General features: G+C 42.4%; 1 protein-coding gene across 3 annotated transcripts in view; it reads right to left on the reverse strand.

Moving 5' to 3' along the window:
- The window catches only part of LOC115478696 (allantoinase, mitochondrial-like), a 153,237-nt gene that overhangs the window by 88,248 nt on the left and 47,787 nt on the right, over positions 1-17,202 (reverse strand). For all 3 annotated transcript variants that reach the window (XM_030216222.1, XM_030216220.1, XM_030216221.1), the window contains exons 5-6: positions 4,828-4,974; positions 535-580 (exon numbers count right to left, since the gene is read on the reverse strand). In XM_030216222.1, the coding sequence (XP_030072082.1) occupies positions 535-580; positions 4,828-4,974 (193 nt within the window). The remainder of the gene's footprint in view (positions 1-534; positions 581-4,827; positions 4,975-17,202) is intronic.

Here is a 17,202-nt window from a genome sequence, read left to right on the forward strand (position 1 = left end):
CCAGTCCTGCTGCCGCCGCCACCACAGCACTGGAGTCTTCCAGTGGCACCCAGCATCGCCCCCCACCTCTGTCTTCCAATCCACCGAGCCGCTGGCAGCCTCAGCGAAAGCAGCATGCATGCTGCTTTAGACCTGCCCTGGAAGTCCTTCTCTTTCCTACAGCCTCCCGCCTACGCAGGAACCAGAAGTTGAAGGAGAAAGAAAGGCTTCTGGGGGTAGGTCTAAAGCAGAGGCTGCCGGTGGCTCAGGTGATTGAAGGATGGGGTGGCAGCTCGTTTGGGGGGCACTGCCCCCCTTACCCCCCCCCCCCCCCCCAAATTACACCCAAGAGGAAGAGGGAAAACAGACCCAGGGAGGGGAAACAATAAAAGAAGAGATAAACAAAGGAGTTCTTTGGATTGTGCTGTATACATTACAGTCTTCAAAAGGTCTACAGGTACTTTTCCCCACAGACTTTGTACCAATTCTCAAAGTGGAACTATGCATGCATTTTCCCTATGAAATCTGTCAGTTCTGGTATCGTGGGTGACTTGCCTTCCAGTGCAGGGTTTCCCTGGTTCACATCCACCTCTGCATGGAACTAGAGAGAGAATAGATGAAGTGAAGGTTAATGCTGGTGAGTCTAGACTATATATAGTGTGAGTGCTCAGAAAGTGTGAGTTCATATTTATTCAGCAGTGGAAAATGTACATCTAATTATAGGCAAAATATATTTAACTTAATGGAGGAGTATCCTAGTGGTTAGAGCAGTGGGCTGAGAACCAGGGAAATCCTGCTTCTCCTACTGATGCTCCTTGTGAATTTGGGCAAGTGACTTAGGCAGCAATTCTATAAATTGGCACCTCAGTTTAGGTGCTGCAAAGGGGTGTGCTTAGTGCCAATTCTATGACAGCACAGGCACATCTAAACTGTTATAGAATACTACTGCAAAGCCACATTGGCACACCAAAAGGTCGGTGCACTCAGTTATAACAGGTCAATTGCGGGCGAAGTGGATGCGCATAAGCGCAGCAATGAACGCAACTGAGAGTATTCTATAAGTTACATGTGTCATTTAGTGACACTCCCACGTTCCACCCACATATATGCCCCCTGACAGTTGCGCACTAAGGGCCAGATTCTATATATAGTGCCTAAAAAATCCATGTGGAAAACATTTCCAACTAAGCATATTCTATAAGCGGCACCTAGATTTAGGTGCAGTATATAGAATATCCTAGTGTCTAAAACTATGCCCCTTCATTTACACCAATGAAAATGTTGTGTAAATGCCGGCATGTAGATTTAGGCACAGAGGGCCATATTCTGTAAGTGCGTGCATAAATTTCAGAACTCCCATGAAACACCCATTTCCCTGCCCATAACCACATCCCTTTTTGCCTGCACACGTTAGGACTTAGGCACACTGCATTACAGAATATGCTTTGTGAGTTGTGCATATAAATTCTAACTATTGCCAATTAGTGCTCATTATTGCTTGTTAAGTGCTTTTATCAATGCTAATTAGCTTGTTAAGCCAATTATGTTACATGCGTTGTTATAGAATATGCCTGGATTTTGGAGCAGATCTCTAGGTTTGCGTTACAGAATAATGGGTATACACACCTAATTTAGGTGCATACATTTGCACCACATTTCAGCTGGTGCAATTGGCCGTGCCTAAAGTTAGGTGCGATTCCCAGGCGTAAACACTATTCTATAAACCATGCCTAACTGTATGGCTTATAGAATAGCACTTTTTTGGCACCAATTTTTTGAACATCATATATAGAATCTAGCCCTAAGCAATTGAGGCACAGTGTTTTAGATTAGCACCTATCATTTACCCACATAACTGCCAATTATTGGTACAAATCACACATGTAAATGCTATTATTCTATAAATTGGGCACATTATTGACTCCCCATTTTAGGCAGCAGCTTATAGAACTGCCTTTCACTTAACCTTCCATTCCCTCAAGTACAACTTAGATTGTAAGCCCTCTGAGGAATGGGAACTATCTCTTGTACCTAAATTTAACTTGCCTGGAGCTACCACTAAAAAGTTTGGAGGTAAAAGGAGTTAAACCAGTGTTGCAGATCTCACAATATGCACTCTATAGCTAAACAGAGAATCATTCTAGAGACTCTGCTCCTGATCTGAATCTAGAAGTAGAAGCCCATCTAATGCTTTTGGAGGAACGAATATTAGGAAGAGAACATGGAGACAATTTGATAAGTTGGTGCCTCCTTTTGGGGGATATCTGCTCTAATGCTTTTGAAGAGAAGAATAAAAGTCTTGTCCCTAGGGGCTAAGGATAACCCTCCAGTAGCGTCCGTGAAAGAAGAAGAGGCAGTAGGAGCCCAATAGGGGTTCAGGCATATCCTTGGAAGTAGTCTTTCTGAGGTCCAAATAGGCAATACTGCCCAGGAAGAGCTGTTGCCCCTAAGCTAGCAAAACTTAACCCCAGCTAAGTGGTGAAGGAGATGGAGGAGACTGATAAAACCTCTTGTAGGTCTAGGCTAGTGATTCCCAACCTTATATCCAATATAATTTCATCTAAACATTTAAAAATTCACATGTCCCCAGACTCTTCTAGTAACGTTCTCTAGTCTGATCATTATATGTTGGATTTTACCCTTCACTGTCAAGAAAAGGATAATTGAAAGAAACTAAGTACTAAGAAATTTATTGAGGCAAGAGATATAATCGATGAAAAGAAATTCTGGGCTTGTGTGTGTAACTCCTCTGGGGTGCACACATGTTCGGCTCAGCTCCATCCCTGGGTTTCACTGCACCTTCAATCCAGGGTCCCGGGGGGGGGGGGGGCACACAAACAAAATCCAAGATCTTTCTCTTCCATGTACACAGCTTCACTGGCATGAGCTGGGCATAGACTGGGGCCAGACTTACACCAAGCTCTTTCTATTTGGAACTCATTACCACTCCCTATAAGATTTGAGTCTAACTATTCACTATCCCGGATCAATCTGAAAACATTTCTATTTCAACAATTTATTATTGCAACAGGAACTTTTTTGTTAATTTGTGTTAACGGATTTTTTTTTTATCATTTATGTAGATAAAATCAGATTATGAGCCCAATAATCAGACCAGAGGAGTTAGCCCAGCTAACTCTCGTGGACGACGCTGGGCCAGGATATTCAATGCTGAGCCATTTCCTGTGACCAGCATTGAATATCCGATTTATTTTTGGCCGGTTCAAACTTAACCGGCCAAGCCAATATTCAGCGTTGGCCGGTTACGTTTGAACTGGTCAAAGATAAGCCTGGTATTCACACGGCCAAATATGGCCACCAAACTCGCATTGAAAATTGGCAGTTATCCAGTTAGATCATGTGATTTAACCAGCTAGCCATGTCCCATTGAAAATTCTCAGCCACTTATGATCCATTCAACTGGTCAGGTGCCGATCCTGGCTGGTTAATTGCTTTTGAATATCAGGGGGTATATGTTTATCTAGGTATCGTCCTAGATGGTTAGGACATTTTTGTAATCCGCATGGAACTTAATAGATAATTGCAAACTATAAGGGGCTAATATCACACTGCGGGAGTTAGACGGGCCTACTCCTGTGGTCGATGCAGAGCCTAGATATTCAATGCTGGGCCATTTCCGGTGACCAGCAGTTAATATCTGGTTTATTTTTGGCCTGTTTAAAGGTAACCAGCTAAGTTGACATTCAGACTTAGTCAGTTATCTTTAAACCAGCCAAAGATATCCCACATTTTCACATGCCAAATATGGCCGCTAAACCGGCTTTAAAAATAGGTGGATAGCCAGTTATATCAGTCAAAATAACCAGCTTTCTGCTAGCCGCTAACTGGGGATATTCAGCGGCGGATAGCTGGTTATCCCCACTGAATACTGACAGATAGCCAGTTAAGTACTATTTAACTGGTCAACAACCGTTATGGCTGATTAAATAGCACTGAATATCAAAGTGATGATGAACACAAAATAGCAGATCTCCATTTCTCTCTCTCATCCAGTTTCACTAACTCTTCTTTGCCCAAAGTATGAAGATAGCATCAATGATGGCAAGAGTAGCAGAAGTCAGCACAAGGAAATGTATATTGGTGTGCTCTTACAAATATCAATATTCTGTTTCAGTTACCAGACCAACAGGAGACCAACGCAGGAGAGGGCAGAGCCTGTGAATGTTCCCTTATTCATAGACCCATACTGACTGCCACTATTGAATATAGGTCACAGTGGAGGTCCAAACAATGGGGTGCAGCCCTGTTTTTCTGACACCATTCAATGATGATGCAAACGCATTTGGAGTCCCAACCCACAATTTAGATAGCTTATCTATGAGACAGCCTAGAGAAGAAGGATTTAGGAAAGACCTAATCTTAAAGACTTAGCCCAACTGTCCTACCAGTGACTTTTGCTCTGCTAAGTGAGGGAGAGCTGGAGAGCCACATCCTAGCTGTACTAACGGGTAACCAAATCTGAAGTGTAGGAATCTAACCTCCAGTACTTCTCAACCACCCAGACCAAAGAATCTTAATAATTTTTGCTAGAAGGAATTACTACTGTATGTTTTGAGAAAAGCAGTTTTGATATATTTGACTCTCTAGGGGAGGAAAGCAGATACCATGTTTTTGTCTTCAGTTAAGGGACCTGTAGTATATGGAGAGTCTGAATATTTTCCTAAAAGCCCAGAGCAGGAGACACTGACTGTGCTTAAGGTACTAAAGATGAGGAGTTTTGCATTTGATGGTATTCTGCAGATACCCATGTTTCTCCAGGTTCTCTATCTACTGCTCTAACCAGTAAGATACTGCTTGTAATCTATTATCCGAAAGAAACATTCTTACCAGCAGGACAGCTTCTGTATCTTCTAGTTCCTTCATTGCCATGTGCAGATCCATGAAATTAACATGGGGGAACTCATCCACGCCACTCGCAATCATGAAACATTTAAAACCAGGCACTCCAGCATTTAGCATAGGCACCAACTCAGCCTAGAATTGTAGAAGGGTTAAAATGCTTGCTTAATACCTAGGTATTCAATCTTAGCATCATTTAGACTATTTTATGTAAGTGTTCTGCCCTCTCACTGGGTGTAATTGGCATGCAGTTTAGACCACAGCATAGAGCATCATTATGAGAAAACTCAGAACTCTTGAACCAAAATCTTCTTTAATGCAGTAATCACACAAAGAAAAAAAACTTACAGTTCAGATGTGCTGGGCAAAAGTTTGTGCCTTGCAAACTGGTTCTCCACCAGCTCTCTCTCCATGTAAGAGAGAAGCTAGGAGTAATTCAACAACATGCTGAGAGTAATACTGCTTATACTTTTACACTGGTAAAATCTTGATAGAGTCACAGTAGCTTGAACGGGTCATACAGCTGAATATAGCATAGGCAGTTTCAGTTCACAGAGGAGATATGCTGCAAACTAACTCTTACAGACCTGATGGAGAGAAAAAGGGAGGACAACTAGCCTATCATGCACAGAGAACAAGGCAAGCCAATAGAAAGCTTCCCATAAGACACAGAGAGCTGGACATGTACTCTGAAAGGAGCCTTTTACAGGGAATTACAGGATTACAAGCATAGGCAGACAGTGACTCAGCTGTTTGGGGAGGCTAAAGTGTGTGTGGGGGGGGGGGGCTGGGGTCAGGGTATGAGTGTGGCTAAGGTGGTGTATGGGGCACAGTAGAACAGAATGGAGCAAGCTAAAATCTTTACAGGGAGAACAACACCTATGTCAGCAGTAAAAGGACAGTGGGACATGGAATGCTTCCTTCACTTTGTGACTCTGGTGCAGCTGTATTAGCTGTCTCCTGAGTACCTCTGTTGCTGATGGTAATGTGCACACTCAATATACTCCAGAAATTATACACCAAAAATATAAAGATAATGTACCAAATTAATATAACATATTAAACAGAACAATATTTGCAGTATTCAGGAAATATATGCAAGTACTTAACACTTGGCTCCCAGACAGACCTAGCTCCCTAGTCCAGCATCTTCCTGTTCACCATGTGAGCAGTGATGTTCAGCAACACTGTAACAGAAATCTTGTGGATAATGGCAACCATAAAATTATTTGTCTGTCAGGTTTTTTGACTGGTTGCCAAATAGCCACCAGGATTCAGATCTGCCGGCCTTTAGTGTAGTGTTGAGTTAGTAAACATATTTGAAATATGTTTTATCAGTATTAGTTTGAGAACCAGGGAAGCCAGAGCTCAAATCCCACTGACACTTCTTGAGATCTCACAATATGCACCGGAGGAGGTGGTGGAGATGAAAACGGTAACGGAATTCAAAAATGCGTGGGATAAACATAAAGGAATCCTGTTCAGAAGGAATGGATCCTCAGAAGCTTAGCGGAGATTGGGTGGTAAAGCCGGTGGTGGGGGGCGGGGCTGGTGGTCTGTTCTTCTTTTGTATCTGTTTCTCTAAATAATTCCAAGCAATTAAAAGACGTTAAGGAATCTATGGAGACTATCCTGCTTATTTTTGAAGGAGAACGCCGGCCATCTTCCGACACAAATCGGGAGATGGCTGGCCTTCTCCTAAAGCCGGCCAAATCGGTATAATCGAAAGCCAATTTTGGCCGGCTTCAACTGCTTTCCGTCGCCAAAGTTAAAGGGGACATTTCAGCAGGGTACAGAAGGCTGGACAGGGGCGTGGTTACGAGATGGCCGGCTTTGGCCGATAATGGAATAAATAAGGCCGGCTCTGACGAGCACTTGGCCGGCTTCACTTGGTCCATTTATTTTTAGGATCAAGCCTCAAAGAAGTGCCCCAACTGACCAGACGACCACCGGAGGGAATCGGGGATCACCTCCCATTACTCCCCCAGTAGTCACCAACCCCCTCCCACCCCTAAACAAGTTTCTAAACATTTTTGTGCCAGCTTCTATGCCAGCCTCAAATGTCATACCCAGATCCATGACAGCACTATGCAGGTCCCTGGAACAGTTTTTAGTGGGTACTGCAGTGGACTTCAGGCAGGCGGACCCAGGCCCATCCCCCCCTACCTGTTACACTTGTGGTGATAAATGTGAGCCCTCCAAAACCCACTCGAAACCCACTGTACCCACATGTAGGTGTCCCCCTTCACCCATAAGGGCTATGGTAATGTTGTACAGTTGTGGGTAGTGGGTTTGGGGGGGGGGGGGGCTCAGCACACAAGGTAAGGGAGCTGTGCACCTGGGAGCAATTTGTGAAGTCCACTGCAGTGCCCCCTAGGGTGCCTGGTTGGTGTCCTGGCATGTGAGGGAGACCACTGCACTATCAATGCTGGCTCCTCCCATGACCAAATGCCTTGGATTTGACCGGGTTTGAGATGGCCGCCATTAGTTTCCATTTTCAGCGGGAAACCAATGGCAGCGATCTCTAACACCAGCCCAAATGTTGAGATTTGGCCGGCCCCAACCTTATTATCGAAACGAAAGATGGCCGGCCATCTTGTTTCTATTATACGGTCAGGTATGCTGCTTTACGGGGCCGGCCTTAGAGATGGCCGCCCATATGGATGGCCGGCCCCGTTCGATTATGCCCCTCCATGTTACTATGTTAGATCATGGACAAGTCACTTAACCTTCCATGGCCTCAGATGCAAACAGATTGTAAGCCCCTCCCCCCCGAGACATGAACATATCTACTGTACCTGAATGTAACTCACATTGAGCTAGAACTGAAAGCAGCATGAGCTAAATCCACAATCCACTAACAGCCACCACATTACTTCATCCTAAATTAAACGTTAATTTTTTTTTTACCTTTGCTGTCTGACCATTTAATTTTTTTAACTGTGTTGGCCCCAGTCTCTGGTTACTGCTATCCTGTCTTCTTTTAACACTTTCCAAGGATCTCTTTTTGTCTCTTCTGTCTTCTTCACTTCCTCCACTACATCCGACTCCAGCACTGATCTGTTCCTTTCAGCTTTCTTCCATTTTTTTTCTGCCTGTCCATTCAGATTTCATTCATGTCATCTAGACTTTAATCTCCCTTTTTTTTAACAGTGTCTAACTACAACTTTCCATTTCTTTCCCTTAATCTGTCCCTCTCATTCTCCATCCTCTTGCTCCCTAGTTAGATTCCTTGAAATTGAGCACTGGAATCAAACACAATCTTGGTCTGCCCTGGTTTTTGTGGATGATACACACCAAAGATAGGTAAGTACCAACATTCTTCATTGTCTTTTAATAGTGGAGCTGGCTCTGCATGGCCATTATGTAGCATGTTTTGCATGAATGTTATAAAGTGTGGGTTTGTCTCGGGTTTCCTTCTTACAGTCTTTTGCAATGAAGTAAGTCAACAGAGAGCTTGCTCTCTGTTATTAGGGAGTTGTGATCTGGGTATCCAAAATGGTAGAGGAGCTACTCAACTGTTTGATTCATCTTTGGAGAATTCCTTATCCATGATACTCAAGAACTCTGTCTTCTATTGAAAGATTCAGTTGGTCCTCATCTTTGGTGACCTGGAACACTGAATTCCCTAGATGTCCTCTTAAATCTGGTAAAGAGGTGTTCTGACGGATAGTTGAACCAGTGTCTGGATCTTCCCAGACGAAAACCTCCTTTAAATGCAGATGATTATGACAAGGCTTGAACAAGGTGGTACACCCATTCTTCAAGACACACATTATATATGCATCTATACTTTGTTTCTTCAATCTGTTAAGGCAGATGTCACCTACTATCACCCATCCCAAAGCGCATTGGTAGGCATATGGATCAATGAATTGACTTGCACATAACTCACAATCTCTAATCGATGTTGGTACATCTCTTCCTAACAAGAGTAAGACTCCAGCATTTAGGTCCAAAGGCTGCAGATACTCAGCTATAGGTTGCAAGTGAGGGTCGTGTTGCGTAACCTCTGGTGTGGGGATTTCCTCCCTATTATCAGGCATCTAATTACACTCAATGAGAGTTGGTAGATATGTCTTTTTGCTGCCATCTATCACTTTTATCATGTATCCACTTGCTTTTCTTTCTGTCCTCTTTGTCATCCCTGTACAGGTCTTCAGGTTGTAAGGATATCGATCACCCTGGATGCAAAAGAAGTCAAACAATTCTGTCCTTGCCAGGGTCTGGTTACTCTGCTCATCTATGATGACATACATCTTTACTGCCTTTTCTGGTTGTTCTTTTGGATATACTTTAGCTACACATATCTTGGTGCATAACTTTCCACTGCGGCCTCATTCACACACTTGTGTTCAATTTAGAGTAACATCTGGTGGTGACACTTGCTCTGCCTCCTTCTCTCTGCCATGGCTTGACTCTAAGGCTAGGGTTCCTGGAGAAGTAGGCTTACTGTTATCAGGATGTAAAGCGCTGACATGCTGGTCACTATCACACTCTGTACAGTTGATGACTGCTCTTTACAGTCTTTAGCAATATGCTTGGATGAAGAGCAACAAATGTAACAAACTCTGTACTTTTTCAACAGTTCTTTATTTTCTCTCAAGGTTTTCTCCATAAACCCTCAATATTTCTTGAGAAGATGAGATTTCTTATGTATAGCATACTGTCAGTCTGGATTCTCTAATTTCTCTGCATTAGGATGATCAGATAGTGGGGTTGCTGGGGGCAACACATCTGTCATGTGCACAGCTATGGACTTCCTGATGTTGCTGTATTTCTTGATCAGCCTTTCATTCAAGAAGTAGCCTGTCTTGCCTACTTCAGCTACATCAAACTTAAAACTGGGATTGTTTCTCTCTTTGCCGAATCTCAGATAAACTTCAAGAAGATTCCAAAGCAAGACACCATGGGTATTTAAACGACACTTTCTCTGCTATAGCTTTGTTTGTCTGTGCCAAAGAGCAGACTTCAGTTTTGACAAATACCTGTGCATTATATCTTTTCTGGCTTTCTTGAATCAGCTGGCAGTGTCAGGGTGTGGGAGACAGCTCTGCTCAATCTTTTGAGAGCTGTGATTGAGCATGGGAGTAAGCTCTGCCACTACCTGGTGACGTAAGATGTGTATAATCTTAATGTTTGGGAGGGGACAATTAATAATATTCTTGGAATACTGACTCCTTTGAAAGAAAAAGACCCAGAGTAATAAGGAACCCTTGGTATGATGAATCTCTTGCATTGTTGAAACGGTCTTGTAGATGTTTGGAGCGGATTTGGGGAAAAAAGGGTGATGATGAATCTTATGCAGTATGGAGGGAGGAGATACATAATTACAAACAGCATGTTGTTGGGGCAAAGAAGGCTTTTTACAAACAAGAAATTAGGAGGGCTGGTAATTCTCCTGAAGTATTTTTCCAGATTCTGTACTTATGATCTTTAAAATTTCTCAACCTACTGCTGATAATTTAGCAGTTTTTTTTCAGGATGAGGTAAATAAAATTAGGCAGTCACTAATGAAGGTTAGGTTTAGCCAACTGATAAATCTAAAACAATCTGTAGAAGAGGAATTTTGGCATCAGATAGCCAATATACCAGTAGATAGGCAATGGGAAATTTTTGAGAAAGTAACTTCTGATTCATTTCATAAATTTTTAGTTAGACTGTCAAAGAACAGTTGTAAATTAGATGAATGCCCATCTTATTTGTTAGGTGAGGTTCCCGTACAGGTTCTTCAAAGGTTGACGGATTTTGTCAGTATGTTGTTTATAGAAGGTCATTATCCTCAATCATTATATCACTATCTTATATCATTTTAATTCCTTTGCCAAAATCCTCTAGCGAAGACTTGACTAAAGTTGGGAATTATTGTCCTGTAGCGAGTATTCTTTGGATGGCTAAACTTTTAGAGTTTTTAGTGAAAGAAAGTCTTCTGCACTTAGCAGGAGATTTTTTTTTCACGCTCCAACAGTTACAGGCTATACGATCTTTATTAATGGAAGAAGATTTTAGAACTATTGCACAGGCAGTTTTACTGCCACAATTGAACTACTACAATTCACTCTATTCCCAGATTTCAGCCAAACAGTTAAAGTGATTACAACTGATGCAAAATATGGCCATCAGAATAATAAGTGGTATTGGGCATTACAGAAGTGTGTCCTCCGTATTTTGCGTTGTTCATTGGTTGACGAAACATAAACGTATCAATTTTAAAATTCTTTGTTTAATTTTTAAATCAATATTTGGGTTGAGTTATAAGTACATAAGTACATAAGTAGTGCCATACTGGGAAAGACCAAAGGTCCATCTAGCCCAGCATCCTGTCACCGACAGTGGCCAATCCAGGTCAAGGGCACCTGGCACGCTCCCCAAACGTAAAAACATTCCAGACAAGTTATACCTAAAAATGCGGAATTTTTCCAAGTCCATTTAATAGCGGTCTATGGACTTGTCCTTTAGGAATCTATCTAACCCCTTTTTAAACTCCGTCAAGCTAACCGCCCGTACCACGTTCTCCGGCAACGAATTCCAGAGTCTAATTACACGTTGGGTGAAGAAAAATTTTCTCCGATTCGTTTTAAATTTACCACACTGTAGCTTCAACTCATGCCCTCTAGTCCTAGTATTTTTGGATAGCGTGAACAGTCGCTTCACATCCACCCGATCCATTCCACTCATTATTTTATACACTTCTATCATATCTCCCCTCAGCCGTCTCTTCTCCAAGCTGAAAAGCCCTAGCCTTCTCAGCCTCTCTTCATAGGAAAGCCGTCCCATCCCCACTATCATTTTCGTCGCCCTTCGCTGTACCTTTTCCAATTCTACTATATCTTTTTTGAGATACGGAGACCAGTACTGAACACAATACTCCAGGTGCGGTCGCACCATGGAGCGATACAACGGCATTATAACATCCGCACACCTGGACTCCATACCCTTCCTAATAACACCCAACATTCTATTCGCTTTCCTAGCCGCAGCAGCACACTGAGCAGAAGGTTTCAGCGTATCATCGACGACGACACCCAGATCCCTTTCTTGATCCGTAACTCCTAACGCGGAACCTTGCAAGACGTAGCTATAATTCGGGTTCCTCTTACCCACATGCATCACTTTGCACTTGTCAACATTGAACTTCATCTGCCACTTGCACGCCCATTCTCCCAGTCTCGCAAGGTCCTCCTGTAATCGTTCACATTCCTCCTGCGACTTGACGACCCTGAATAATTTTGTGTCATCGGCGAATTTAATTACCTCACTAGTTATTCCCATCTCTAGGTCATTTATAAATACATTAAAAAGCAACGGGCCCAGCACAGACCCCTGCGGGACCCCACTAACTACCCTCCTCCACTGAGAATACTGGCCACGCAATCCTACTCTCTGCTTCCTATCTTGCAACCAGTTCTTAATCCATAATAATACCCTACCTCCGATTCCATGGCTCTGCAATTTCTTCAGGAGTCTTTCGTGCGGCACTTTGTCAAACGCCTTCTGAAAATCCAGATATACAATATCAACCGGCTCCCCATTGTCCACATGTTTGCTTACCCCCTCAAAAAAATGCATTAGATTGGTGAGGCAAGACTTCCCTTCACTAAATCCGTGCTGACTTTGTCTCATCAGTCCATGTTTGAGCGAGCTGTTGGTATTCCAATCTGCAGATAGAAAACTTGGTTTTCTGAGAACTTTGAAATTAGGTTTTCCTTCTGAAAAAAATATTTACTTTAAGTCTGTTTTTGAGGCATCTTTTTCTTTTGGGGTGGGGGGGGTGCTAGAGTATGGAGTTCAGTTCCTCTAAAACTGAGGCTTGTATCTCCTTATCTTTCTTTAGGAAATTGTTAAAGACATATTTATTTCCGCAATGATTTTGTTTTGTTTTGTAGACTTTGGTTTTTAAATTTATTTTTTGGTTTATTATATCACGTGTAATTCGTTTCTACCATTGTGTAAATTTGAATTGTTAATTCCTCCTTATTATTGGAATTTCTTTCATCTATTGTAAACTACTTTGAATCCTTTTTGGAGCGATGGCGGTATAGAAAACTCTGATAGAAAACTCTGATAGTATAGCACAGTAAAGGGAAGAAGCCTCTCTTGGTGTCCTCTTTATACTTGGTGCCTAATTTATTTATTGCATTTGTATCACACATTTTCCCACCTCTTTGCAGGCTCAATGTGGCTTACAATACATCATGAATGGTGGAGATATATAAGAATAAATGTTTAGTATTACAGAAGGATCTTGGGTAACATGATAGTGCTAACGCATGATATTAGTGAAACAAGCAAATATTATAAGGCAATTCTGGATATATATGGATGAGTTCATGTTTGTTGGTCTTTGTGGTATGCCTTGTTGAAGAGATGGGTCTTCAGTAGTTTGCGGAAGTTAGTTAGTTCATAGATCGTTTTTAAGTTGCGCGGCAGCACGTTCCAGAATTGTGTGCTCAAGTAGGAAAAGGTTGACACATGGGTTAGTTTGTATTTTAGACCTTTGCAGTTGGGGAAATGAAGATTAAGGAATGTGCAGGATGATTTTTTAGCATTCCTGGGTGGTAAGTCTGTCAGGTCTGACATGTAGGCTGGGGCATCTCCGTGAATGATTTTGTGAACAAGGGTACATATTTTGAACGTGATGCATTCTTTAAGAGGGAGCCAGTGTAGCTTTTCTTGTAGTGGTTTAGCACTTTTATATTTTGTTTTACTGAATATGAGTCTAGCTGCCATGTTCTGGGCTGTCTGGAGTTTCTTGATTATTTGCTCTTTGCAGCCAGCATAGAGTGCGTTGCAGTAGTCTAAATGATTGAGTACTATTGATTGTACCAGGTTACGGAAGACGGTTCTTGGAAAGAACGGTCTTACTCTTTTTAATTTCCACATTGAGTGGAACATCTTCTTGGTTGTGTTTCTCGCATGACTCTCAAGTGTTAGGTGTCGGTCAATGGTGACTCCAAGAATTTTTAGGGTGTCCGAAATTGGAAGATTCAATTTTGGTGTGTTAATGGTGATGAATTTGTTCGTGTTATATTGAGAGGTGAGTATTAGGCATTGGGTTTTTTCTGCATTGAGTTTCAGCTGAAATGCATCCGCCCATGAATGCATGATATGTAGACTTTGGTTGATGTCATTGGAAATTTCCTTTAAATCTTGTTTAAATGGGATGTAGATCGTTACATCATCTGTGTATATGTATGGGTTAAGGTTTTGGTTTGATAGTAGTTTGGCCAAGGGTATCATCATTAAGTTGAATAAGGTTGATGATAGGGGGGGATCCCTTTGGAACTCCGCATTCAGGTATCCATGTGGCTGATGTAGTCGAATTAGATGTCACTTGGTATGATGGCCATGTCTCTCTTATTTCATATAGCAGCTTTATTATAATCTCATTTATGTCCCAAGTTGTATCCAAGTAGCACAGGTCTGGAAGGTTTGGATCAGCTTTGATTGCTTCCAGTTCCTAGAGGAGATCTCCTAATTCTTGTAACTTGTCATTTTCTCTTTGTAACCTTCATCAGTGCCTTTTGGATAGCTTCTGAGCTGCCATACTGCTGGTCATGTCTTTCCCACATTTCTTTTGAAACCTCTGGAGGGGTCATGCAAATAGTAAAAATAGCAGGTGGACCACATTTTGCAACCTCCCCCCCCCCCCCCCTCGGATTCTATACAATGCACCTAGAGATCCACACCAAAATCTAAGCATATTCTATTACAGCGTGCATAACTTAATTGGCTTAACAAGCTAATCAGCATTGATAACAGCTAAGCGCATTGTGCTTAACTATTAACGCTCGCAGGCAAAAAGGGGCATGGTTATAGGCGGGGAAATGGATATTTCATGAGTGTTCTGAAATTTACAAGCGTAATTATAGACCATGGCCCAGTGCGCCTAAATCTATGTGCTGGGATTTATGCCACATTTTCATTTTGGTGTAAATGGAGATACATAGTTTTAGGGACTGAGATACCAACTAATTGTATTCTATATACTATGCCTAAATCTAGGCACCACTTACTGAATACATTTAGGGCCCTGTTTACTAAGCCGCACTGTAGGCATAATAACCTTTTGGCATGCACTAAAAATTAGCGCGTGCTAACGATGGAGACACCCATTATATTCCTATGGGTGTCTCTAGCGTTAGCGCGTGCTAAAAAGTTTGCATGCCTACAGCATGGCTTAGTAAACAAGGCCCTTAGTCGGCACTATATATGGGGCCAATTTTTTAGGCACCATATATAGAATCTTCCCTACAAGGGCTGCTTCAAGGGTGAACAACAAACTAGAAAAGTACTCAGGATTTCCAGCTAAGGTAATAATAGTGTTCTGAGGTTGCCTAGGTTGCTAAAAATCATTAAGCAGGCACTCATTCATCTCCTTCCTAAGAAGCTAGTGATCAGAGTAATTTTAGACTAGTATGTAATGTCCCCTTTCTGTCAAAGTTATTGAGTATGTGGTTTGTCCTTTGGAACAGGTATCAATTTGCCACTTATTATTTATAATTCATTTATGTTTGACTGATTTTAACAGTTGCCTATGCTTCAGCAAGTTTATAAGTTTTGGTTTATGTTATGTTTTAGGCAAGTTGAACGCTCTTTATCTGCCACCTTGATGAAGGTGGTATTTCACCATTTAGTAGGTAAGCCCCTTGTTATTGATTGATTGATTGATTGAGTGATTGATTATACTTTTTTAAAGATTTTTATTTTCAGTTTGTGGTTATTTTTCCCTTTTTGATTCCTTAATGCCTTTTCTCCTTTTGTTGGTTCCTTCTTTTGCATCAGCATTTTTACAATTAATAGCCCTATGTAAGCAAATCACCAAAACATGTTAGGTTAAATTAATTGTGTGCTTATAGTTCATGAATTGTCAAATTTGCTGGTTGATGACCTTAAACATTTTCATGTATTATTTAATACTTAATAAAGGCATCTTATTTTGTTTCAAATGAATGTACATCCTTATTTAAGAGTTACCCTAGTACCTATGTATGAATATTAAAAGCATTAGTGGTGATATCTATTCTCAGGCAGTAGACCAGAGGTACCCTCTTCATCACAGCAGATATATATTAGGGGGGGGGGGGCATTTCTACAACAGGGTGTCACCTTTTAGGGGCCCCAGTAACTTGGGGTGAGAGCCTGTTATAAACCATATGGAGGGGCATAATCGAATGAAAACGTCTATCTCCATGGGCGTTTATCTCCGAGAACGGGTCCGTGAAGGGGCGGACCGAACCATATTTTCAAAAAAAATAGACGTCCATGTTTTATTCAACAATGTGTGAGCTGGGCGTTTTTGTTTTTCAGCGATAATGGAAAATGAAAGCGCCTAGCTAAAAAACGAATAAATCCAAGGCATTTGTTCGTGGGAGGGGCCAGGATTCATAGTGCACTGGTCCCCCTCACATGCCAGGACACCAACCGGGCACCCTAGGGGGCACTTTTACAAAAACAAAAAAAAGGTAAAAGAGCTCCCAGGTGCATAGCACCCTTCCCTTGGGTGTTGAGCCCCCCAAATCCCCCTCAAAACCCACCGCCCACAAGTCTACACCATTACTATAGCCCTAAGGGGTGAAGGGGGGCACCTACATGTGGGTACAGTGGGTTTGGGGGGGCGGTGTGGAGGGCTCCCATTTACCAGCACAAGTGTAACAGGTGGGGGGGATGGGCCTGGGTCTACCTGCCTGACGTCCACTGCACCCCCTAATAACTGCTCCAGTGACCTGCATACTGCTGCCAGGGAGGTGGGTATGACATTTGAGGGTGAACATAAAAAGTTGTGAAACGGCATATTTTTGTGGTGGGAGGGGGTTTATGACCACTGGGGGAGTCAGGGGAGGTCATCCCCGACTCCCTCCAGTGGTCATCTGGTCATTTAGGGCACTTTTTGGGGCCCTATTCGTGGAAAAACAGGGTCCAGGAAAAGTGCCCTAAATTTTCGCTAAAAACGCATATTTTTTTTTCCATTATCGGCGAAAGGCGCCTATCTCTGATCGGCCGATAACCACGCCCCAGTTCCGCCTTCACCACGCCTTTGACACGCCCCCATCAACTTTGTCCGCATCTGCGACGGAGTGCAGTTGAAAACGTCCAAATTCGGCTTTCGATTATACCGCTTTATTCGTTTTTGTGAGATAAACGTCTATCTCCCGATTTGGGTCGCAATATAGGCGTTTTTCTTTTTCAATTATAAGCTGGATGGTCACTTGGCTGACCAACAAGCTAATTTTCAAAAGAGAAGGGCGCCCATCTTCCGACACAAATCGGCAGATGGGCATCCTTCTCTCAGGGTCGCCCAAATCGGCATAATCGAAAGCCGATTTTGGACGCCCTCAACTGCTTCCCGTCGCAGGGACAACC

The sequence above is a fragment of the Microcaecilia unicolor genome, chromosome 10 (assembly GCF_901765095.1).
Source record: "Microcaecilia unicolor chromosome 10, aMicUni1.1, whole genome shotgun sequence".
Classification (NCBI taxonomy): Eukaryota; Metazoa; Chordata; class Amphibia; order Gymnophiona; family Siphonopidae; genus Microcaecilia; species Microcaecilia unicolor.